General features: G+C 39.7%; 1 protein-coding gene across 1 annotated transcript; it reads left to right on the forward strand.

Moving 5' to 3' along the window:
* Window positions 1-5,384: 5,384 nt before the first annotated feature.
* LOC130868218 (DNA-directed RNA polymerases I, II, and III subunit RPABC4) lies at window positions 5,385-5,587 on the forward strand. Its single transcript, XM_057760472.1, has one exon. The coding sequence runs from the start codon at window positions 5,411-5,413 to the stop codon at window positions 5,585-5,587; it is 177 nt and encodes a 58-aa protein (XP_057616455.1). The 5' UTR covers window positions 5,385-5,410.
* The last annotated feature ends 21,285 nt before the right edge of the window (window positions 5,588-26,872 follow it).

Raw genomic sequence — 26,872 nt, forward strand, 5'->3', positions numbered from 1 at the left:
GTAAGCATAACTTGATTGCATATCAAGTTGACAAGGGGTGGATTTATGATGACTAATCTTGGTTGTCAATTTGACTACATCTGGAATAAACTAAAATCCAAACAGCTGGGCATGACAGAGAGAGAGATTTCCTTGATTGGATATTTTGATAGCTCCTCAGATAGAGATGAAGCCTCATATGCTCTTCTCTCATTCATGCTAGGGATTTGAGTGGCTTGATATTGTGCAAGAAACTATGGCATGCCAATATATTCCCAAAGGGAAGATAATGGCAGTTAGATCTTGAGGGTAAGCAACATTTGTCTAATTGGACTTAAGGTCCACTTAGTAGGAGAGAATTCATGCCTGATACTGTAAATCAAGCAAACTTCCATGGTTGGTGAGGTCATGGGGAACCTAGAGAAGAACTTATTATTTCCACTTTCTTAAGTCAATATAATTCCTAGCTACATTCTAAATACAATATTATACCCACAGAAAAGTGTGGCTCTTAACCCTCATCCAAGAAGTTTCTTTTTGCAGCAGATGTCAATCATTACAGAAAGCTAAAACTGGTCAAAATACAGAGAACAACTGATCATAAGGTGACCAGGTCCAGCTGATATATCTTCAGCACAATCTCTACACCTAAGGCTCAAGGACCTCTACAGAAGAGGGGGAGGAAAGCTTGTAAGAGCCTGAAGACCAGGGCATCTGCTGCAAGATTTTGTCTTCTATATGACAGGGAGGCTGCACCCACACAGTCTCAACAACACGGTTGCCCAAATAACTGAACAATGACAACGCCAGTTAACACGCTAGCATGGATGGGGGAAATCTCACAAGCCTCCACCCTTAGATGAGGAACTATAGACTGCTGAAAGAGGAGAATCAGTCTTCCTCATGGAAGAACCCTCTAATTGGTTATCCAACACCAAGTGGTCAGTCCTTAAAACATACCCATATGAGTAACACTAGATGAACTAAATAGGTTTTAGTTATATAGTCATATGTCTGTATACATGTGCCAATAATAATTAAAGAAAATGATAGAGTGCACAAAAATCGAAGTAGGGCTTGGAGGGATAAGGACAATGAGAGAGAGGAAGCAGGATATAATAGAGGATTGAAGATGATCAAAGTCTATTATATACATATATAAGATGTTATAATGAAACCCATTATTTTGTATAATTGTTAAGTATTAAAAATGAAAAAAATGATGAGACTAAAAAGATAGCTGAGAGAAATTGAAAACTCTGGATTCCGACAGAGTTTTATAATGAGCACTATACTTTGGGATGTGTTTTCGCACTGCAAGTATAATATGCAGAAATTCTTAATCGCTACTAGGAAAAGGCCATGCAAGAGGTTACGTGTGGGAGACAGTGAATACTTGAAACCTAAAGAGATGAGTAGATGTAATCCTTTGACCAAGGCTTCTCCTCTCTAGCCTTCAGAGCTTGTTTCTGAGGTAGTGATGATGACATTGGTGGGTTAAAGTCCCATGACTTAAAAAAGGTTGAAATAGTAATTCAAAAGGACTGGCTTGGACAGGAAACACACACAGTAACAGCAACAGCTGGGAGATGCTTTGCGAGAAAGGAGTGCTTCATTATTTAGTCAAAGGACAATATTTTGAAAAATCCAATTTCTTTTTCAAATTATTTATGACAAATGAACATGTTTGGAGAGTTTATTTCTCTGGAGATTTTGTCCTGGTGGAATGCCTGGTATTTATAAGAGAGTTACACTTTCTTCAGTTTGAAGGCAAAGGTATTACCATTTCTGCTTTCTTTCCTGGGATAGGGACCTTGGGGAGGTTTATAAAATCCATAGAGCCAAAGAATCATTATTTTCAAATCTAAAACAGACATCTCAGTGTTATCACTAAATTTCTTAGAAATAAGTTTCTCTATTCTCTTCTGGACAGTTTAAATCCCCACTTGGGAAGAAGATTCCTTTATTTGCAGCAAGTGTGGGCAAACATATTACATATGAAACTCGATACTGTACAGAAGTGTAGTTAACTCAACAGGGAACCAAGAAGTGGACCTGTTTTGTAGACACTTACATGGATTGAACTGCAAATAGTAAATTTAAAAAAATTACATTTTTATTTACCTATTAGTGGGGTTCATAGATGAAAATAAGAATCTACTACTGGAAGATTGTTATATAGTAGAGGTTTTATTGTCTTTTTGTATAGCTCTTTCCTCTGAATTAGAATGGTCCCTCCAGGAAGAAGAAGGAGGTGTGTGTGTGGGAGGAAGCCTTGCAAGGTTTAGGAACATCAGAAAACTATAACCCTCACAAGGCTGCTCCCAAAATTTGTATAAGCAGTGTGTAATTGCTGGGGGAAGATCCTCTTCCTGGCAGTTGCCTGCAAGTTGATCAGGAATCTTGAATAATATATGTCTGATGATTTGTAAACCCACATTTGAGTTGGTTTTGGAGATACAGATGCCTTTGAATCAACCATTCCTTTATATATAACCACTCCCCATGTTCCTGTAAGTAGTTTAGTAACATTATTGATTGAACAAGCAATACTTGGGGGAGAATAGTTTATTTTCTCTGTCATTGGTGATTTAACTCGGTTGAACTGATGTTTGTTTATATCTCTCTATGGTAAGTTATATAATACAACTGGAGTCCAAATATGAGCCAACATAGCCAAAATTGGCCCCTGCATTTGATTATAAGACATGTAATTAGAAGATGACTGGTTTAGGGGAAATCACATTTTGGGAAATTCTGACAGAGATACTTTTAGTTATTGTGGTATATGATGCTATGATTCTTTGCTGCAGTGCCCATCAATTGCAAGGGCCCTGCTTTTGTGTGATAAGAAATGAATCCAAGGCTTGAGACACCGATAGGGGAACTTTGTTGGATGGAAATCCAGGGTGCTTGTCTCCTTCTGCTAAATATACCACTTTGGTGAATGGGGTCTACCACATGAGTGCAAGGATATCAAGTGGCCTATAGACTAGTGAATGTGTTTTGTTCCTTGAAAGTACTATATATAGGATGTGGTCCTAAGTCAATTGCGATGTCAGTCATGTGGCTTTTACTACGGATGGTAAGGCAGGTAACTGAGGCTGAGCTATCTGTCCTGAAATAACCTGCCCTCATAAGGTGGGAATTATGTCAGAAAAAGATAGATAGATGTTACCTTCTGCATTAGCCTCTGATATGGCATGACATGTGGAAAATAGGATGAGCTAGAGATGTTCATAGCCATTTCCCATAGCTGGAATGGGCGAGGAAAAGAATAAAAAATTGCTTTATGCTAAATAGCACTTCCTGAGATGCAAAACAAGAAATCAATGAAAAGAACTCTACAGTGATGAGAGAATTAAAAGGTAAAAGTGACAGAAGATACTCCTCGGGTCCAAAGTTTTATTCAGAAGTGGAAAAAAATGCATGATTCAAGATATAGATGGGGACCTTTGTAATGGACCAGTGCATAATACTATGACAGTCAGAATAACATGGCAATGAACTGTTTGCATCCGGGAAAGGCTTTAAAGCAAGCATCGAAGTGGCCTTTCATATCCTTCCTCATGAGGCTGTGGGACATGGAGCCAGATGCGATCAGTATGAGTACACTATAAGTGAAGAAACTGAGTGACATGGTGCCAATATCTTGAGAAAAAAAGCTAAGTAGCATGAAGCAATGCAAGAGAAATCAATCCTGAAGGACTACCTCATAGAGAGCTACTAGGAACATTACATTGATGTCAGATGTGGCCCCCATGAAATTAGGAACTGAAAGCCAGAGAAGGAAGGCTAGGCATTACTGAAAAAAATTGAGCGGGTTAGCGATGTTGTTTAAATGCTGTGGGCCGGATAGAAATGTGTTCATAGGAGCACCAGGAAAGAAGTCAATCCAACAAGGACTTCAGGACTGATATGGGGCTTCACTGGGGTATGAGTGTTACACAGTGGGAAATACAGTAGCAGATCTGAAGGATTTGGACTGGCATTTGTTGCTCATAATGTGCTAAGGCATTATGAAAGAAGAAATAAGTTTGGAAAGCAGACAACAGGAACTATCAGGATCATTTGAAAACAAACGTGACAATATTTGTGTTAAGTTGAAGTTCCTATGGGGGAAAAAGACAGAAAGCAGAATGCTGTGGTGGTGAGTCTTTAGAAGGCTTAAGCCTGACTAACAGTTTACCAAAGAGGTAAATAAACCATGAATGACAAAACAATATAGGTGAGAAAGATTAAGCTTGTCCTATGGGTTAAGCTGTTATCCTACCTAGAATATGCTGTATTTATTTTCCTCTGCAAGAAAATATACTGGGGATGGAGGTGGTAAACCCAGCTTGGGATCCTTTAAGCAGCTGGGAGTAGCCAATGAAGATGCGGTAATCATGATACTGGCAAGACACTTGTCAGAACTAATGATCTGGCTGGAGTAGTGGATGCAGCAGACAAGCACACAACCTTGCTTCACCATGGTCCTGGTCTGAGCTAAGCAGTGTGACCCTGTCCATTGACAAATCCCACTGAGGTTAGTGCTATATTCAGCAGCCCCATGGAAGTGCTGTAGAGGTAAATAAGGTAATGTCCTTAATCCACACTATTATACCAAGCATTGCTCTTTTGATGAACAGTTCATGCAAGTGATGGGGTCTCTATTAGACCTTGCTAATATCTTACTTATGCTTTAGTTGTTGAGTCATAGATCTATTGGCATTTATTTGGAATGCAAGGTGATGTGCCTTCAGAGATCATACCTACCCTCCATTCGAAAGTTTTATATAATGATGAGCTTGAGTGTCTTACAAATTTGGAAAAACACCTGGAATAACAGTAAAAATAGTAGTTAAAGGGCTTGAATAAGGCAAACCTTCTACCTGTATGGAAGAAGGCACACCCAGAAACCATAAGATTGCGCAAACATCTTAGTGTCAGAGGTGGGCTACCTACCCATTAATTGTTGGTTACAGAGGCTCCTAAATCATCCTCCTCCCCTGTGGCAAGCATTGCTCTTAGTTGCATGTCAGAAATATATAGCAAGTCCTTATTTTTGAAAACCACAAATTTTGATTGCTTGTTTTGAAAAAAATCAAACCAGGACTGAGCTGGATGCTCCTTCCCTGATAGCTGGCTTTTGTAGTGCCAGAAGATGCTATGTATAAGCTACTGGGTAAGAACTGTTCCCAACAGCCCTGGTCAGTTATAGACTCTGCATGTTACACTTCTAACATGCCAGGCAAGATGTGCCCATTGGTATAGTAGTGGCACAACTGCTGTTGATGCCACCAGCAGTTTTCTGATTGGATACAGACTTGCTACATAAGTGGAAAACCATTTCCGATACTGTAATCCAGGACAAAATTTCATGCCTTGGGGAGGACCCAGGAAAGGTTTTGTGTACACAGAGCTTGTTTGAGCTGCCGAGGCACTAACAATGGATACCCAGAAAGACGTCCAACCCCCAAAGCAGCAGCCAATGATATATATTTGTGGAGAGTGTCACACCGAAAATGAAATAAAGTCCAGAGATCCAATCAGATGCAGAGAATGTGGATACAGAATAATGTACAAGAAAAGGACTAAAAGATTGGTGGTTTTTGATGCTCGGTGAAAACGTGAAATTCAGGAGTGTCTTCATTCAAACATTTGCCCCACTGATGCTTCTCTGTGTAGCTTTACGACTACAACTGTGTACCTATGGTTTCACTTTAGAAATGTGATTGTATTTTAATACTTGTATAAAGGAAGTTTTGGTTTAGCAAAAAAAAAAAAATCATGCCTTGGGTTGTTATAGGCCCCAGTGGGTAAGAATGTATTATTTTATTAAACAAGTGTGCTTTTTCTGACAAATTTTCCCTATTTATGTTGTTCTTATAAATTGCTTCTGTTGTCAGTTTTTGTCTTAGAAGGAAACTTTTTTCCCCAGTGGAGAGTCATATTTAGTAAGACTGAAGAGAATTGATTGTTGTTGTGATATTAATATATAGTGGTTCAAGATATACATTACCATTCCAATATGTAGGGAATGGAGCATTGTGAGGAAATACTGGACCAAAAACCAGCTGTACAAACTCTCAACTCTACATCTCCATGTTTGATGTCAAACCGCTCTTCAGATCTCCAACTCCTCTCAATTTTGTTGACTACAATGCATTTCTCTCTTGGGCTGGTTTTACTCTCCTTTTTCAGCTGTTCTTGGCAGGTAACCGACAACTCTGGCATTTCCAACATCTTGGGGTCTTCAAGGTAATCCAGATTTTACCTTCACAGTTTCATGAAATGGCCTCTCTAGGTCTGCATGCAGGGACATCCTTGACATATGCCTGGCCTCAGTAGCTTTCCTTAGCCATGGAGAGAGATTTCATAACCTATTTCTTCTGTCCTTGACTCTAAAGCCAGCATCATGTGGCTGAGATCATGAGAAGGAGCTGAGAGTTTTACATGTGTCAAGTTCTGCTGCTTGCTGGGGTTGGAACATACCCCCTCCTTGTTCACTTATATTTTTCACAAGCTTTCTGTTTTTAATGCTTCCCTTCATTACCTAAGCTTGGCTATTCTGGAATTTACTCTGTAGACCATGTGGACCTTGAACTCAGAGATGTGTCACCCTCTGCCTTCAGTAAGTTGGAAGCTTAGCTGGGTGGAGTCTTGCTCTGAGGTCACTACTCCCTTTATTACACTAAGCATCATTTTTCTTTAAGCTTCTTGGTCTCTTCCAATTGTACATTTTGTATTTTTACTTGATCAGCTTGCTCCTTTTTACTAAAGATCCACATAAAAGTGAACACTGGTAACCACAGGACATAGTCAATTCTAGGCTGTTCTCTGATTTCCTATGTCAATGCAATTAATCAAAAACTCTTCAATTTAGCCTCAGCAGACTTTTGTGGACAAGCTCAAACCCAGTCACATTCTTTGCCAAAATATCACAAGAAGAGCTTCTAGGCCACATATTGACATTCTCCTCCTCTGAAACCTTTTGAGCTAGGCCCCCACAGTTCAAAGCACCACTGACTTTCATGTTTCTACTAGGATGGCCCATCAAGTCCCACCTAAATATTCTACTGCTTTTCTAATAAAAGGTTCTAAAGTCCATATTCCTCCAAATAAAATCATGGTCAGGCCTATCACAGTAATACCCCACTTCTGGTACCAAGTTCTGTCTTAGTAAGGGTTTCTATTGCTGTGAAGAGAAACCATGACTACATCAATTCTTACAAAAGAAAACATTTAACTGGATTACTGGATTAACTGTCTTGCAGTTCAGAGGTTTAGTCCATTATCATCATGGTGTGAAACATGGCAGCATGCAGGCAGACATAGTGCTGGAGAAGGAACTGAGAGTTTTACAGCTGGATTAGCAGGCAGCAGGAAGAGAGAGCCACTGGGCATGACTTGAGCTTATGAAACATCCAAGCCCACCCACCCCCAGTGACACACTTGCTCCCACAAGGTCACACTTATTCCAGTGAGGCCACACCTCCTAATAGTACCATTCCCTATGGGCTTAAGGGGGTCACTTTCATTCAAACCACCATAATGATTGCCTTAAAAGATGAAAAGACAAAATCAAATGTCTGCTATCAATCAGATGTATTGAGATTATACTCATTGTAAGGTCATAGCCATCTTCAAAAAGACTCTTCCATTCTACAGGCCACAGAATGGCTTCCATTCTTTGAGACCAGGAAAGGCTTCCAAATGTATTTTCCCATAGGTTTATGATTATTTAAAACATTTGGAATGTGAAAACAGAGTTTTCAGATGACAATTCCCTATTATATCATCCAATGAAAAGTCTGCACATTTAGCTGTCCCACTATTAAAGACTTTTGAGTTTAAGATATCTCTTTTAGAATGAAGCAAATATTAAAGCTTCATTCTTTGATGCATTTGTTACGTGCTTATACAGAAAAGAAAGAGGATGAACTGGAACAAGAAGCCACCCCTGTTTCTTTTAACACTGGTATAGATAGGCTACCAGAGGAAGACAAACTTCTACTAGCCACAATCATTGGTATATGACAGAAAGAGCTTAAGATGGCTGGAAGATTTGTTGATTTCCAAGAATAGACTATCCAGTACAGGAAATTCTGATACGGGATGAACTGGCGATATTTTGAACATTTATTTAGAAGAAAGTAAATCTGCTTTTTGACAAACATCTCAGAATAGTTTTAGCTACTTTCTTTTGTACAAATAAAGTTTTTTTTTTGGAACATGTGTAGGATAGGTACTAGGAGAAAATGTAGCATCCTGTGGTGTTCCTCAAACCTTCCCTCACCAGTTGTGAATGACCAGTTGTGTTTGTTAAAACTGGGACTTGGCAGCTCCCATTTGAATCTACCAAGTCAGAACACCCAGAAAAATAAAATAGAAATTTATATTCAAGGCAAGCTTATGTAATTTTTGTAATGGCAAATTTTTGGAAAATATATGTAGTGGTAAAAAAAGTTTTAGAAAAGTTACAATTATCTAAGAAGCACTTAATATATATCTGTATTAAAAATAATAGAGGACCTAAGCTTGTGTTGGAAAGAGTATAGAGGAGTGTTAGAAGAGAAGGAGTGGGAGATATTATCAAGATATACTGTAAATATGTATAAGACTTTCAAAGAGTAATGAGTAAGTAAATAAATGTAATAAAATGTTAAAAATAAACTCAAAATAAAAGTATAAAACAAAAATAAAAATAAACTTGCTACTGCTTGGAGAATCCATAGCCCATACCCTGAATACTTTTTCTGATTTAATGGATTTCAGTACCAGTCTCGGGCATCCAAATTTATTTTAAATTTAAATTATATTATAAGTTATATAATTAAAAATAAATTAATAGGCCTATTCACCTGCAAGGTACACAGAACCCTGAAATACAGCTTGCTCCAATACTTAGGGGACCTAAGAGGTGAGTCAGTGGCCACAGGGCCGGACAGCTAGATGTCCCACTTTCTGGGACCTTCCCAGTGGTACCAAACCCAGGGGCCCCTCCCCAGCTTCCTTGGCTTTTATAGCCAGCCAGCAGGGAGTTTTCATGCAGCTGGGATATTCACCAACCCACCCTGTCCCCAAACCCACCTGTTCACCTGTGAGGTACCAGGAACCCTGAAACACAGCATAGATCCTTATCTATCGCCACACATAAAACTCAAGTTCAAATGGATTAAAGACCTCAATATAAATCCAATCACACTGAACATGATAGAGGAGAAAGTGGGATGTAGCCTTCAATGCAAAGGCACAGGAGACCACTTCCTAAATATAACCCCAGTAGCACAGACAATAAGAGCAACAATAAATAAATGGGACCTCCTAAAACCGAGAAGCTTCTGTAAACAAAGGACACAGAGTCAATAAGACAAAAAAAGCAGCCTACTGAATGGGAAAAGATCTTCACCAACCCCACATCAGACAAATCTCCCAAATACATAAATAAAAATATAAATATATAAAGAACTCAAGAAGTTAAACATTAAAATTCTAAATAACCCAATTACAAAATGGTGTACTGAACTAAATAGACAATTCTTAACAGAAGAAGTTCAAATGGCCAAAAGATACTTAAGGACATGTTCAACTTCCTTAGCAATCAAGGAAATGCAAATCAAAACAACTCTGAGACCCTGTCTTACACCTGTCAGAATGACTAAGATCAAAAATTATCAATGATAGCCTATGTTGGAGAGGATATGGAGTAAGGGGAACACTTATCCATTGTTGGTGGGAATGCAAACTTGTGCAACCACTTTGGAAATCAGTGTGGTGGTTTCTCAGAAAATTGGGCATCAACCTACCTCAGGATCCAGCAATTTCACTCTTGGGAACATACCCAAAAGATACTCAATCATACTACAGAAGCATTTGTTCAACTATTGTTCATAGCAGCATTGTTTGTCCTAGCCAGAACCTGGAAACAACCTAATTCAACTGAAGAATGGATAAAGAAAGTGTGGCACATTTACATATTAGAGTACTACTCAGCAGTAAAAAACAATGACATCTTGAATTTTGCATCAAATGAATGGGATTAGAAAACAGTATCCTGAGTGAGGTAACCCAGAGCCAAAAAAATGAATATGCTATGTGCTCACTCATAAGCGGATTCTAGCCATAAACAAAGGACATTGAGCCTATAGTTCATGATCCTAGAGAAGCTAAATAATAAGGTGAACCCAAAGAAAAGCATATATGGACCCACATGCTAATTGGAAACTGACAAGATCTGAGAAAATTGTGAGCATGGGGTAAGTGGCTAGAAAAAAAAGGGGAGAAGGAAAGGGTTGAGGAGAACTTGAGGGAATGGGATAGATGAGGTGGAGGAAGGACAGATATGAGAGCAAGGAAAAAGATATCTTGATTGAGGGAGCCATTATGGGGTTAACAAGAAACCTGGCTCTAGAAAAATTCCCAGGAATTGGTAAGAATGACCCCAGCTAAGACCCTAAGCAACAGAGGAGAGGGTGCCTGAACTGGCCTTGCCCTGTAATCAGACTGATGATTATCTTAAATATCACCATAGAACCTTTGTCCAACAACTGATGGAAACAGAGGCAGAGACCCACATCAGAGCACTGAACTGAGCTCCCAAGGTCCAGTTGAAGAGTGGAAGGAGTGAGAGTATGAGCAAAGAGGTCAAGATCATGAGGGGTTCATCTACTGAGACAGTTTGCCCGAGCTAATGGGAGCTCACCAACTCCAACTGGACTGGGAGTGAACGAGCATGGGATCAAACTAGTCCCTCTGAATGTGGTTGACAGTTGGGGCAGACTGAGGGGCCACTGACAGTGGCACTGGGATTATTCTCTACAGCATGTACTGGCTTTTTGGGATCCTATTCTCTTTGGATGTATACCTTGATCAACCTAGATATAGTAGGGAGGGCCTTGGACTTTCCACAGGGCAGGGTGCCTTGCCCTCTCTTAGGATTGGAAGAGCTGGGGTGAGGGTGTGTGGAGGAAATAAGTGGGTTGGTATTTGTTTTAAAGTAATAAAATAAAAAATAAATGAATAATACAGTTTTTATTTATGTATATGCGTGTAAATGCACATGTGTACAGGTGCCCATAGAGACCAGAAGAGGGTACTGGATACCATGGAGCTGGGGTTACATGTGATTGTGACCTGTGCTACACAGGGGCAAGCAAGTAAACCCGGTCCTCTGGAAAAGCAGATAGTGTTTTTACACACAAAGCTATCTTTCTAGCCCAATATCTGAATCTTTAAAACCTTCTCTCTCTCTTTTTTTTTTATCCACTTGCCTTCCAAATTTAAAATGTCGTTATCTTTTTCTGCTGTGTAGTACTCCATTGTATAAATGTACCACATTTTCCTTATCCATTCTTTGGTCGAAGGGCATTTAGGTTGTTTCCAGATTCTAGCTATAACAAACAATGCTGTGGGGGCAGGTTTTGAGGTCTGATATATGTTCAAGCTATGCCCAGTGTGTAACACAGTCTCTTTTCGCTGCCTTCAGATCCAGATGTAGAACTTTCAGCTCCTTCTCTAGCACCATATCTGCCTGCATCTTATCTGCCACACTTCTTACCACAATGATAACAGACTCCTGAAATGTAAGCAACCTCAATTAAATATCTTCCTTTATAAGAGTTGCCATGGTCAGGTTGTCGCTTCACAGCAATAGAAACCTTAAGTAAGATATATGATTCGATATCATTTATAAGAAAACAGAAGTGCCGGGTGGTGGTGGCACATGCCTTTAATCCCAGCACTCGGGAGACGGAGGCAGGCAGATCTCTGTGAGTTCGAGGCCAGCCTGGTCTACAAGAGCTAGTTCCAGGACAGGAACCAAAAGCTACGGAGAAACCCTGTCTCGAAAATCCAAAACAGAAGAGAAGCATATAAAATAACTTATATGGCTTATTCAATCCACCTTACTGTGAAGGCTATTCTTGGTTGTCAACTTGACTACATCTGGAATGAACTAAACTCAACTTTCTGGGCACACCTGTGTGGTGTTTTTTTCTTAATTAAATTATTTGAAGTAGGAAGATATACTTCTCATCTGGATCTTTGAGGTGTGATAACATACCTTCAATGTCGGCCACACCTTCTGCTGGCAGTTTATATAAAGGACATAGGAGAAGAAAACTTTGCTCTTTGCCTTGCTAGCAAGTCCACCCTTTCACCAGCATTAGACCTGGCAGGAGCCACCTTTTTGGGGTGACTCCCGACATAGAGCCTACTTCAGGGTTCTGGCATATACTGCAGACTAACTGAGACATCCAGCCTCATAACAATTATTGGTTGGATTCTTGAACTTTCCATTGGTGCACAGCCATTGTTGAACTGTCTGGACCATAGCCTGGAAGCTATTGTAATAAATATAAATCTCAGGTCCAAACTCATGTCCTTCCACAACTTTCATTTAGTAGATTTATCTGACGTGTTACCGTAGACTGAAAGTTAATTAAAAAAAAAACTTTAAAGCGTTTGGACAACATTTGAGATGGCTTATGAAGATTGATTTTTTTTTCTTGTTCATGCTACTAAAAAATCTCTGTGCATATCCAAGGGAGAAGACAAATTTCTAATGGCAAAGAAATTGGGATTTCTGACCCAGCTGAAAAGAGGCCTAATTAAGTGAACTGAAATGATAATTAATTCTAGTTTGCCCTTCAGTGCTGGCCCCTGCTTGGTACCCTCCTGCCAAGTGCCGCAGCAGGGAAGCCATTGGATAGGTAAGTGCTTTGCCTTTCCACTGCCTTGGCTCCCTGCAGAGACTTGCAAATGTCTCCTCTGAACTCTTCCCTTGCTTCGTCTGCTGTTTGCCTGGGTAGTTGTACCCGGCAGGGGGTACCTTGGAGGGCCTCTTTTGGACTGAGGGGCTTTTGGTAGGATTAATTATGGGAAAAGCTGTGGAAGCTTTCAGAGGTTAAAGGGGCAAACAACACAGAAACATCCAGTGTGCTCAGTCGTCTGCTTACCTCTAATAAACAAGCAAGCTGATAAATGTCAGCTAACTTATTGGGAAGAAAAAGGCAATGAACAAAACTCTTACACTTCCACATTCTTTATTGTGTTGATGGGATAATAGTGTGATCACTTTATTAATTCTATATTCATTCCTTTAGCTCCTTATTCTCTACATGAAGAATAGGTCATCAGGAAATAGATGTAAACTGCCCTTCAGACCTCTCATTGATTACAAAATAAGAAAAGGGACCTAGAAGAAATAACAATTCACAAACTTGGAATCTGATAATTTTATTATTGAATAAAATAAACACCCTGAGAACATACAGGTAGCCAGTACATCACTACAAATTTCTAGAAGATAATTAACTTCCTATATATAGCATTATATTTACAGTTGTTATGCCTGACTGCTTGTTTAGCATGCACTATTGGTCATATCTTTGTGTTTTGATGAAATGCATGTTTATTTGTCATGTGTGTATTGCACATGAAGGCCAGAGAAGGGTGTCAGCTCCCCTGGAGCTGGAGTTACAGACAGTTGTGAGCCACCATGTGGGTACTGGGAATTGAACCTGGGTCCTCTGAAAGAGCAGTCAGGCAGTACTCTTACCTGCTGCGAAATCTCTCTATTTTCCTGTTTCCCCTTTTTAATACACTTTGATAGTATGCAATTTCCCATAAAGTTTGCATTAAAAGGCTGATAAATCTTCAATTTGTTTTTATTTTATGTATATGAGAGTCATGCTTGCACATGAGGTCAAGAGGTTGTGTTGGGTTCCCAGGAGCTGGATTTACAGGATTTGTGAGTCATGTGAGGGTGATGGGATGAGTCCAGGTCCTCTGTAAGCCTAGCAAACACACTTAGCTACTAAGGCATCTCTCTAGTCCCTTCAACTCATCCTTAATATTCTGGGTATCCAGCAAATTCAAAGCAACACTTACAATAAAGCGATGGTTAAGATTATGCAAATTTTAAAGCATAAAGGGTAGCTTGGGTGAATAGCCTTTGATAATATGTCACTGATATATAGACTCATTATTGCTGACAACAAAAATTACCCAAATTACCCACCCTGTACCATTGTTATATGATTAGTGACATTTTTGTGTTTGGTTTTAAAACTTTGCTCTCCTACGTTCTTTACAATCTGAGAATGATTCTAATTGACAGTTATGCGTAATCAACACTGGAGGCTCGGTAGGAAGGGGTGTGATGCAAATTTCCACATCTGGCTCTTATTTTCATATAGTTGTGGGTCTCTGTGTTAATTCGCACCTACTTCAAGAAGAAACTTCTCTGCTGGTGGTTGAGAGCTGCATTGAACTATGGGTATAGCAATAATTCATTAGAATTTGGTTTAATACTATATCCATTTAGCATAATAATCGCAGTAGGTTCTTCCTTAGGGCCTGTCTTGCCTCAGCTTCTTGGCCCGTTAACAGCACAGGAAGGAGTTTCATTTCATGAAGCAGGTCTTTTTTTTTTTTGGCTCTTCAAATGTATTTATTTGATAAATATAGGATTTATTTGATAAATATAGGATTGGAGAATTACAGCTTTCTTCACAAATCGTTTTCATTTTCTCTCTCTCTTTCTATCTCTCTCTCCCTCTCTCTCTCCCTCTCTCCTTCCTCCTTTTTCTCTTTTTTATTTTTTCCTGTCTTCATTTTTTTGAAACAGTCCACGGGATCAACCCAGGGCTTTCCACATGCCAGACAAGTAACATTTAGCTTTATCCCCAGTCCTTTAAACAATATTTTTTAAGCGCAGCAAACAAAATGCATTGGTAGAAAAAATGAAGCAATTATACCACTACATAGTTTAGCAAAAATATTTCCCAAAATGAACCATTTCTTTATTAATGATTCTATTTATTTATTTATTTATTATAGATTTCTGCCTCCTCCCTGCCACCATCTCCCATTTCCCTCCCCCTCCCCCAATAAACTCCCCCTCCATCAGCGGCCCGAAGAGCAGTCAGGGTTCCCTGTCTTGTGGGAAGTCCAAGGATCTCCCACCTCCTTCCAGGTCTAGTAAGGTCAGCATCCAAACAGCCTAGGCTCCCACAAAGCCAGTGCGTGCAGTAGGATCAAAACCCAGTGCCATTGTTCTTGACTTCTCAGCAGCCCTCATTGTCCGCTATGTTCAGCGAGTCCGGTTTTATCCCATGCCTTTTTTAGACCCAGTTCAGCTGGCCTTGGTGAGTTCCCGATAGAACATACCCATTGTCTCAGTGTGTGGGTGCACCCCTCGCGGTCCTGAGTTCCTTGCTGGTGCTCTCTCTCATGAAACAGGTCTTAGGACCACAAAAGATCAGAAAGTGGTTTGTTACCTGCATGCCATTTGTGGCACTTTCACACCAGCCTGGGTATTTTGTCAAGCCAGTTTTTATTGCTGCTCATGGGTTTCACAGCCGGGTGTCATTGGGGAACTATTTGTTTTTCTCAGTAGCATGCATAACATCACCTTCTGGCACTATGAAACTAGCCAGCAGAGATGAAGCTTCCAGGTGAATAGTAACTTCATTTCTCCATGTTCTTTACTCAAGTATTTGGTGTCTTTGGTAAGAGGGACTCTCTATCTTTCTACATAGACACTTGTTCTCCTATGTTAATTGATGCCTTATTCACAATAGCCAGGAAATGGAAACATCCTAGATTTCCAGCAGCTGAAGAATATGTCATAAAATTATAGTGCATTTACACAATAAGATATTATCCAGCTTTGCAGAAAATGAAATCATGAAGCAAGCAGGTAAATGAACGGAACTGGAAACAATCATTGAGGGTTAACATTGCATAGTTTCTCTCCCATGTGGATGTTAGCCTTGATTCTTTAGATATTTGTATTTCATTTGGAATATTCAAAAGAAGTTAGCTCACTACTAAGGGGCCATGGGCTAGAAGAGAATCTTTCAAGGGAGGGAGCATAGAGTGCAGTGATAATATAATAGAACAAGAAGTGTTGAATGGAATGGGAAACAGCAGGGCAGGATAGAGGAAGAAACATGGATGGAAAGCATTAATTGAAACTACAGACCTTTTGAAAAACTCATATGGAAACTTACTATTCTAGAAGCTTTCAATAAAGAGAATTTTAATAGAGTTACTCTATAATGAGGGCACAGGAGATGGCAATACCCTGACTAAATACCCATGCTGATAAATAAAAGTCCCAGTACCAGGAATTGGTTACCTCTTTTTGAGTTCTTAGCCAAAGGAATCCCATAGACCTCTAAGCATTCTAGGCTATTGCCAACGCTCTAGAACTTGACAGTAAGATCCGGTACCATTTGTTAAAGAGGCTGTCTTTTCTCTAGAGTATGTTTTTCTCACTCTTCTGGAGAGGTTTTGGTTTTGACAAACTGACAAAAGCTAGAGTGGTCTGGAAAGAGGAACTTTAATTGGGAAATGCCTCCATCAGATTGTTGCTAGATGGATTGATAGGGCATTTTCTTGATTGATGGTTTACATGACAGGCTCAATCCACTGTGGGTGGCACTATCCACCGGCAGGTAGGTAGGTGGTCCTGGGTGGTATAAGGAAGCAGGCTGAGCAAATGATGAGGAGCAGGGCAGTAAGCAGCTCTCCTCCATGGCCTCTGCTTTATTCACTTCCTGCCTCTATTGTTTCCCACCTCAAGTGTCTTCCCTGATGTCCCTTCATGATGAACCACAAGTACAAGTGGAAATAAACCCTTTTTGTCTAAATTCTTTTGGTCATCGTGTTTTTTTCCAGAATTAAAAAAAAACCTAAGATGCATTTGTTAAAATTTAGGTAGCTTAAATGATGTGGTTTTCTTTCTGAGTCCTACATTCTATTGCACTGGTCTACAGGTTTGGTTTGTGGCTGCTAGGTCAGGCAGTCCATATATAGGCCTCAGGTAGTCTAATTATCCCGGAATGAGTTCAAGTTGGACTATTGAAAAATTTCTGGTGGGTAGATAAAAGCCAGCATTCCTCAGGGACTTGTGAAACCATTTCCCATCTTCAAAAAGGAGTCATTTCCCTTACACCTGGTAGAAGGAACATGGGCTACTCATGGTTGCATATTAAAGCCCATGGCAGACTCCAGGCTCATTCAGTCACAAATACTTGTTATACATTTTCAAAGCTTCGGCCCTGGCCCTTCTCATCTCCCCAGATATCTGTCTGTTCTCTTTATAATGGTGAGAGTGTCCTCATGCTGCTCTGTTCTCCCTGCTCTCTCTCAGTCTGCTTTCTATTTTGTCTGTTCTAGACTCTTCCAAATGCCTCTGGATGTTCTCTCTCTCTCTCTCTCTGTTTCTCTCTCTCTCTGTCAACTATTCACATAAAAACATTCCTCTTAACTGTACTATAGAGTGGCAATTTTAGGGGTTTGCTTACTGCACCTCCTCACATTCAGTGACTTGACCAGCATATGCTGGTTTGATTGTTATGGCTTCTCAGTTTAAGATCAGGTACCATGATGCCTCCAGAAGTGCCCTTTCTGCTAAGGATTGTCCTGGTTATTTGAAGACTTTTGTACCTCTATATTGATTTTTGGGATTTTTTTTTATATCTCTGCAAAGAATGCCCCTGGGATTTTAATGGAAATTGATTTGAACTCATAGGTTGCTTTTGATAACATAGCCATCGTTTATAGAAACACACATACACACACACCCGTATACAGCCTGTATCTATTTTTTAGACTCATTCAAGGAGAACAAGATAAGGAGTGGGAACTGATCAAGCCCTATTGGTTTCAATGTGTAAATGCCCCCCCATTAGTGAAGCCATCTTTTGAAACTTGCTGCTGTGTTTACTTTTCCTGTATTGTTTCTGATATGTTTTTATCTGTCTAGGGCTTTTCATAATGAGCTATCTTCAATTTTATGAAATAATATAAGAAAAATGCTATTAGTTATTCTTTCAGTATTTTCCTTCTAGATGTATTTAATACACACGAGTGTTTTGCATACATGTATATCTGGGTACCATGTGCTTGCCTGGTGCTTACAGATGCCAGAAGAGGGTGTCAGAAACTCTAGAACTGGAGTTATGGACAGTTTTGAGCTGCTATGTGGGTGCCAGGAATTGAATCTGGATCCTCTGCAAGAAAACAAGTGATCTTAACCACTCATCCATCTCTCCAACTCTCTCTCATCAATGATTAGCATAACTCAGTGCTGAGTCCATCTTGTCTTGAGATTCAGTTTGAGAGGAAACTCTGATTAACGATTTCATGAGAAAAGCACTTTACCCACTGATGTGGGATGTCCTTCTGTATATGTGTTGCTTTTATTGATTAATGAATAAAGCTGTTTTGGCTTATGGCATGACAGAATATAGTCAGGCTGGAAGAGATATATAGAGAGTCAAGGAGATGTCATGTAGTTGCCAAAGGAAAAGAACCTGCTGAAACCTTATCAGTAGACCAAAATCTTGTGATGATACACAGATTAACAAGAATGGATTGATTTAATATGTAAGAATTAGTTAAAAAGAAACCTGAGCTAATAGGCCAACCAGTGTTGTAATTAATATAGTTTCTGTGTGATTATTCGGGTCTGGGCAATGAATGTCCATTTACAACCCCCTTTAATCTGGGCCATACCTTCGGCTGGAAGTCTATATAAACGACATGGAGGAAGGAAGCTTTTGTTCTTCGCCTGCTTGCTCTGGTCTTGCTAGCAAGTCCATTCCTTCATTGACTTTAGAGCCTAATTCTTAGGGACTCCAGCATATACTGAAGACCAACTAAAATGAACAACTACTGGATTCTTAGATTTCCTATTCCCAGCCAGCTATTGTTGGATTAATGACTGTAGCCTGTAAGGAACTCTAATATTATATATAAATAGAGAGAAAGAGAGAAATCAGTCACATAACATAGCAGATTAATTAGTATGGTCTTCTCATTCTTAGGCCTGGCTTGGAGATAGAGTAGACTGAGAATTATTAAACCCCTATTTTCATTAATATTAAGGGATAAAATGAAAAAAAGGTTGGTGGATGTGGGCTGCCACTTGAGTAGAGGATACCTAAAGTATTCTACAAGCTGTTGCATGCTAATGATTTATAATATTTTCTAGAAAACTGAGACGTTCATAATGCTTCACCTAGTTGCAATGGTAGGTACATAGTTTAAAATAAAACAATTCCTGGGAATCTCTTTGCATCAAAGTTCTCTACTTGGAGCAACAGTCAAATAAGGACAGTAAAGAAACCCCCTTCCTTAGCACACAAGTGCAGAGAGATGACTTGTACAGTTAGAGCAGGGAAGCATGGACGCATACTAGACCACTCAGAAACACAGTCTGCTGTTCAGTGGGTTCTTATGTGTAAGAACCATGATTGCATTTTATTTAACTCTGTTAAGTACAGTGCTTGGCATTTGATTTATGGTATGTAATTTATCCCTCATACAAAATATAGAAAATAGATTTAAAAATTTGAATCTCCATCAAGGTCCTCAAGATGCTTATAAACCACTATACCATCCAGATTGCCTTCCTGTAGAGATAATAAAATGGCCCACTAAAATATGCCTGGAAAACTATTTAAAGTCACTAGAACATTTTTTATTACTTATTAAACTTTACGATATTTTTGACACGTGGTATTTATTTTGGAAGAATTAATTAGAATAAAAGGTTCCTATAATACGACACAATTAGCAAAGAAGAGCCTGGGCTTCTTCTAGAAGTTGAACAATGGTTTTAGTTCCCTGAAAATACATAGTTGTCTAAATGCTGGGAAAATCAAGCCCTATTCAAATAAGTTTCCCTTCTGCCCCCCCTCACTTGCCATAGTATGTAGGAAGTACTGTTTTTACTTAAGGAGCAAAGCCAGACTTGCTAATTATGGAAGATGCCTCCCACTATAGTGAACTGATGTACTCGAAATTCTAACACCCTGCTACTAAATACCAACAGCTTCACGGAGCCACCGTACCATTCCTACTGTCAGAACTCAATTGTCGTATGGAAATTAACACTGGATTTATGATTTATTGTTCAGAGCTTCTGAAGGCAGACTACATTTTTATTTACCCCTGCTTTTTCCTCAGTTAAATGACCTCAGTAAAAAACCCAGGCCCTAAGCAGATAGGGCTTTTAAAAAGGTGGAAGCAGACCCAGACTACAACTTGCCATCTTGGGGTAGAAGGCAGCCTGATTATTGTCACGTTGCATGAGTAACATATTAGCCAAACCCCACTCCCCTTTCCAGAGAAGTGATGTCTGTCACATAGCCTAAATTATGTAGACTAAGTCTCCAACCTTGGTCACGTAGCATTGGTTATTAAGTAAGCCTGCTTTCTCAAAATGCATGACCTTTATCCCAAAACCTATACAAGTGGATACCTTGCTTTGCCTGGCTACTTGGGTCCATTGTTTCAGTGTTGACAGACTGCGTGTCTCAAGGATGATTGAACTCTGGGCCTTTCTCTCTTAAGCCCGTTACTTCTCCCTCTCCCAAAGTTAACAGCCTGGCTTTACATGCTGCAGATTTTTGCCATCTCGGAAGCAACACCCTACATATGGATCCATCCATTTTGTGAACATTTACTGAATACTTTAACAACATATCACATATTGTTCTTCATTCTAGGACTATAATGTGGAAAAGGGTTTCTTGAGATTGTATTCAGGTGGTCGAGGCCAATAGTCGATTTGTAAATATATTACCATATATATGTAAATTGAATGGAACCATGGAGTTTGCCAGGCCTCGCTATTTTGAGAGCCATGTTGTTATGATTTCAGCCACAATAAGGCTAACACTTTTGGGTTCTAGGGCCATGCATGTGCGGACAAACCCTCAGACAGAAGTGTCCAATGGCCCTAGAACCCTACGTGACCCACGTGTGATATGTACTACATCATCCACGTATGACTCAGCTAAGCCCTTGCATGCGTGCGTGAGCCCCATCATCTGTGTATGATGTAGCCATGCCACCAACCCCCTGTGCGTATGCACTAAGCAGCTTTTAAAAGCTGGACTGCCATCTTCCTCTCTCTCTCTCTCTCTCTCTCTCTCTCTCTCTCTCTCTCTCACTCTCTGCATACTGACTTCTCCAGGCCTGTACACGCCCCCTCTAATAAACTCCTAAGCAGGTTTGTTGCGTTTTCCATGTTTTCTTCTCACTCACGCCAGGTAATTTCACTTGTGTTATAGGTTTTTTTCAGGTTACAGTCAGTGCCTCCTGGGGTACATTGTGCCTTCCTGTTCCTGAGAGACTGATGCACTCCCTTGGGCAGTGAAGCATTCAGGCTGCTTTGTGTTTCTCTGTGAGTTCCCTTAGTAGTCAAGGAAACAAGAAGGCTTGACAGGACAATTGGTTCTAGACATTAATCTCCTGTACCCTGTATGACTTGAAAACTTCACTATATCCTGGCAACTTGAACTGTATTGATCCCGGCAATTTCCATTATATTCTGTTTCTGATAAAGTTATAAAAAGTCTGATTGCTCTCAATAAAATTGTCACAGCCTAATTTGTGCTGTGTCCCCTCCAACCTGGCCTCATTTCATTACTCTCGGTCGTATCAGGTGACCCTGGCCTGGTAAGTAAGTGCAGGTGCTTGTCATAAATGAATAATATGAGATTATAAAAGCCACGAAGGACATAAATCAGGAAAATGTGGTGGACCTGGTTTGTTAGAGTGGTAGAGTATTTTTGATTGAGTGGTTAAGGATCATTTTTGCACAGAGGTCTCATCTGGGCTCAGAAGAGACAGATGATCCAGGAAGGATGTCTTCAAGAGGTCCCTTCTGTGTCTAAACATGTTACTCAACTGCTAGGAGTGCATTCTGCTCTTCTAATGACATTGAGTTTGGTTCCTTGTGCCCACAGCAGGCAGCTCACCAAAACTGTCAAAGACAGCAGGTGGTTACAGAGGCAAGGAAATGGCGTCAGATCCCCTGGAGCGGGAGTTATACCCTTTCCTGAGACCTCTGTGAGCACCCACACATGTATCATACAGATAAATACACACATAAATAAAGAAAAAGCAAATTTATAAAATGAGATTCCACCTGTAAAATATGGAATTCTATGCTCTGGGAAACTAGAGCATTATTTGTTTTTGCTGTGCTTGCTTGGCAGGGTAGAAGGTAGATCAGATCACTTAAAGGTACTGAGTTTGTATTTGAAATCATAAAATTTAAAATTCATAAATCTGAGAATATACTAAAACCATTGAATTACAGACTGTAAGTGGAATGCTGGTATGCGAATAATATTTCATTAAGGCCATGTAAACAGAAGCTTTAAAGGACTGTAGAGATGGCTCAACAGTGAAGAGTGCTTAATGCTCTCAGAGGACATGGGCTCAGTTTCTAGGATCCTGCATGGCAGCTTCCCAAGGATCTGACTCCTCATTAGCTTGAGGCACGGGATCATAGACCTACACATGAAAAATGAATATTCCTTTTCTAAAGAGAATCTTAACTTGAAGTCCATGTATACTCAATGTATTCCATATTTTAGAATTCTTAGGGCTAATGGTGGAAAATAAATTACATTATTATTTTCAGTAGTAATGGAGGAACAATAAAACAGATATAATTTCCCTTTCATGGTAACCATAGGAAACAAGGCATAGAATAAAGAGTAGTATCAGATTGCCAGTAATTGAAATCACAGAGGTTTCCATTTCACATTGCAGCTATTAATGTTATTTGAATTATAATTTATGCCTACCAGGACTTTAAAATCATGACAATAAACTTATATAGATATTTCATTTAATGCACTGTTATAGTATCAAAAGGACACATTTCAAAATTATTTTTAAATAATATGAGTGTTTCAATATAATAGTTTATTTTATAGTCCTGTCTTTGAAAATTAATGTTTTAACTAGCAAACAGTATGATAGGTTTGATTATGACATTGTATTCACGTATGCCATTGTACTCTGCTCATGTTCACTCCTCTCCCCTTTTCCACATCCTATGCTCTTTTCCTCCCCCAAATAGTCCTGTTTCCGCTTTTATGTGATATGTATATTTATATGTAGTCAACATTTGTCTTTCATTTCTTCCCATTCTCTTCTCTTGTTGCCTCTGACAGTACTCCCTTTTCTACCCTCAAACAGCCCTCCTCCTATTTTCCTGTCACTTTTTGTGGAGGCCTGAAAATGTGAGCCTGTTTCCACGTTGACCAAAGATCAGAGAGTTGGAACTTTCCTCTAGTTCCTTCAAGGTTATTGTGCTTCTCCCTCAAACAAAGGTCCCACCTAGGTGTGGAACGAGAGTTCTACTCTCTCAAGGTTATTGTCAACAGGTGTGGTTAATTGTCAGCCCTTGTGTTCCTTGAATTGAGCAGATTGTTCCTACCTCAAACAAAAATCTAAAGATCCAAGTAAGTTCCAATTCCCTTTGTGGAGATAACAATGGATTCACCAGGGAGTGGTTTGCCTACAGAAAGTTTTGGTCTAGTGTGTGAGTGTGACTTGTTCTGTCTTAGCAACAGAATGTTTAACTATGAAAGTAGCAGGCAACTTTCAGTTGGTCTGTTCATTTCCTTGTATCATGTTAATGCAGTCTTTTGACTTACTCCTACCTTTTGGGGTCAGGGGGATTTTAAACAGTTGGAAATTAAGTGTGGGTGAGTTTTCAGTACTCATTGGAATTCCCTTCTGATACTATCCTATATCTTTTTCCATTTTATTATTTTCATTTGCATCTTCATATTCTTTACTATATTTCTAGTTCCCCATGCCTCTACCCTGGCGAGCAGTATTTTTTTTTTGTCCAAGTGGTCCCTGACAACTTTTCTATTGCTATTAAGAGAAACCATGATCAAGGCAACTTATAAAAGGAAGCATTCAACTAGTATTTACTTACAGTTTTAGAGGGTTAGTGTAATGGGAAAATTAAAAATGCTGCAGGATCCCTGGCAGTGGCAGGCAGTGGGCCATGTGGCAGCAAGCAGTGGGCAGGGGGTCCCGAGAGCAGCCAGTCCCAGGTAGGGATGGCTGCAGGTCCCCGAGCAGTGGCTGGTCCAGGGCAGGGAGACACGCGGCAGGGGTGGGGGCAAGAGACAGAGACATGGATAGTCAAACCATGCAGAGCGAGGTTGGATATTTATTCTGCGGGTCATGGAGGGGTAAGGGAGAAGGGGGGAAGAGGAGAGAGAGAAGAGAGAGAGGGAGATAGAAGGAAGAGACAGAAGGGGAAGGGGAGAAGTGGGGAGAGGCAGAAGCTGCCTCTTTGAGAGGGAGATGGAAAAGGGAAGGAACTCAGGCTGGAAGCTGAAGTCTCAGCAGATGAGGAGAGGGGGGAGGGGGTGGGCATGGCTTGTCTCTTAAAGAGACAGAACAGATCATTACATTTAGTCCATTATCATGGCAGGAAGCATGACAGCAAACAGGCAGGTATGGTACTGGAGCAGTAGCTGAGAACTTACAACTGATTCACAAGTAAAGGCAGAGAGGGAGAGAGAGAGAGAGACTTGTCCTAGCATGGGCTTCTGAAACAGTGACATATTTTCTCTAATTAGGCCATACATTCTAATCTTTTCCAAACAGTTCCATCAACCGAGGACCAAGCATTCAAATATAGGCTGTGTGAGCCATTTTCATTAAAACCATTACAATGTCTTACACACACACACTCACATACACATACTCTCTTACACACACATACAAGTCTACCTTCCATATGTGAGAAGAAGGATGCAGTATTTTTCTTTCTACGTCTCACTTATTTTCTTTACATGTTGCTCTTCAGTTTCATCCATTTTCATGTAGATGACATAATTTCGTTCTTTTGGACTGAATGAAAGTTCTTTAACAAGAGGTTAAGTGTTGACCTTAAATTAGCATTAATTTAGGGAAATTAATGTATCAGAGATGTTTATCTGAAATAGGCATGTGTCAATAAAGCAGGAACAAAACGAAATATCTTATGAGGGATTGCTTTAGTGAAAGACCTTGGCAACACAAAACCCAGAATCAGTAAGAAGCTGTGTTAATTTAGACAGATTATGCCACCTTCTTTTTTTAAAAGATTTATTTATTTAGTATGTATACAACATTCTGCTTCCATGTATGCCCGCATGCCAGAGGAGGGTGCCAGATCTCATTACAGATGGTTGTGAGCCACCATGTGGGTGCTGGGAATTGAACTCAGGACCTCTGGAAGAGCAGTCAGTGCTCTTAACCACTGAGCCATCTCTCCAGCCCCTTATGCCACCTTCTTTACATGAATTTTATCATCAGCAGGATGAAAGAATGGAATAATCTCCAAGATTAGATATACCCTAATGCTCTGAATTATAAGTGGTAAGGAATCAAGAGAAGTAGAGAACACTATAAACAGATCCAGGCCCTTTAGCTGGTTATGCTCCTATTGCATACATGTGTGTGCACATGTGCACGTACATACACATGTGCACATGTGTGCATGCACGCACACACACTCTCCTCTCACCCCCTCTCTCTCATGCATAAATTTGTGCATGCATGCAAAAACACTAGAGCTTCAGTCCTTAAGGGTTTACACAGTCTGCTCCCTCCAAACAATAAGAGAAAGAGCTCTATAGAGCTTGTGTGTAAGAGCAGTAGGAGGTGACTACCATCCTTTCTTCTATACAATCCTATTAGCGTCAGACTGCGGATAAGAGTACAAAGGAGCAATGGCAGCAGACAGCTTACCTTTCTGAATCTTGAATAAGCCCTGGCTTTAAGAACATCTGTTCTTTTCAGCAGAGAAGCAGCGTGAGAGGCTGGAATAGCAACTGGCACGCCTCTGGCAGGAATTAAGTTAGGAAAGCAAAGAAACACAGGAACTGTATTTTCTAAAAATGTGTTTTCTTTGATTTTATAAGTAACGTATCAGATTTGTATGAAATGTGAAAATCTATAAAAGAAAAATATCAACACAAATCATTCATAGGTTTGGGACACATAAATAACCACTAGTTTCTAGTTAATTTATAGGAGAGTATCATAAGTACCTACTTTTCTGATGTTAAATTTTTTTTTGCAATGCCATTACCCAATTTCATTAAAAAATATTTTATACGGGTTTGTCTTATAGCTTTTTATGGATCTGTGATAATTCCTATCCTTATTTTGGAATGATTCTTTCTATTTTAAACATTAAAATAGGGCATAAGTCAACATAAAATGTTCCCATATTTATAAATTTATCTTGTAAAGGTACAATGCCAACATCACACACCCAGAGTTCCTAACCCTTACTCTCTGCACTGAAAATATTTTAATCTATTCTTTACCCTGTAAGCTTCAGGGTAGAGGCATCCCTTTTACTTACTTGGAGGGGACCCTTGACTGATTTCTTTTTTGTCTCTTTCTCAGATTACTTTTCATATTTTAATATATAATTTAAAAATTTCCCCTTTTTATTGAAAATAGAGTTTTTCATATAATATATTCTGATTATGGTTCCCCTTCTCCAACTTTACCCAGATCCTTCCCACACAACCAAATCCACAGTCTTTCTTTCCCTCTCATTAGACAACAAACAAGCATCTAAAATGATAACAAAATAAGATAAAATAGAAACGAACCAGTACAAGACAAAATACACAAACAAAAGAAAAAGAGCACAAGCAGCACATACAGATGCTAGATACACATTCACATGCAAAGAAAACCCATAAAAACAAAATCAGAAACCATCATTCATCATATAGCTTTTTTTTTTGCCCAGAAAAAGCACTGTGAGACAAAACAAAAGCAAAAACACAAAACAAACAAAACAAAACAAATCCCCAAACACCCAAAATATCATTGTGTTTGTTTTGTGGTGACTATCTACCGCTGGACATGGGCCTGGCCCTAAGTGTGGTTTGTATCCCCAGTGCAACTCCACTGGAGAAAGCCATCTTTCCCTTGTGAGTGGTTATTGATTGGAGCTAGCTTCTGGGTTAGGGGTGGAGCTTGAGGCCCTTTCCTCTCATCACTGTGCAGGGGATTTGCCTGCTGCCCCAGTCTCTGGGAGTGCACATATGTTAGTCAT

The sequence above is a fragment of the Chionomys nivalis genome, chromosome X, assembly GCF_950005125.1.
Source record: "Chionomys nivalis chromosome X, mChiNiv1.1, whole genome shotgun sequence".
Classification (NCBI taxonomy): Eukaryota; Metazoa; Chordata; class Mammalia; order Rodentia; family Cricetidae; genus Chionomys; species Chionomys nivalis.

Bases quoted from the DNA above. Each gene is read 5' to 3' on its own strand.
- LOC130868218 (XM_057760472.1), top strand. From the start codon at position 5,411: ATGGATACCCAGAAAGACGTCCAACCCCCAAAGCAGCAGCCAATGATA.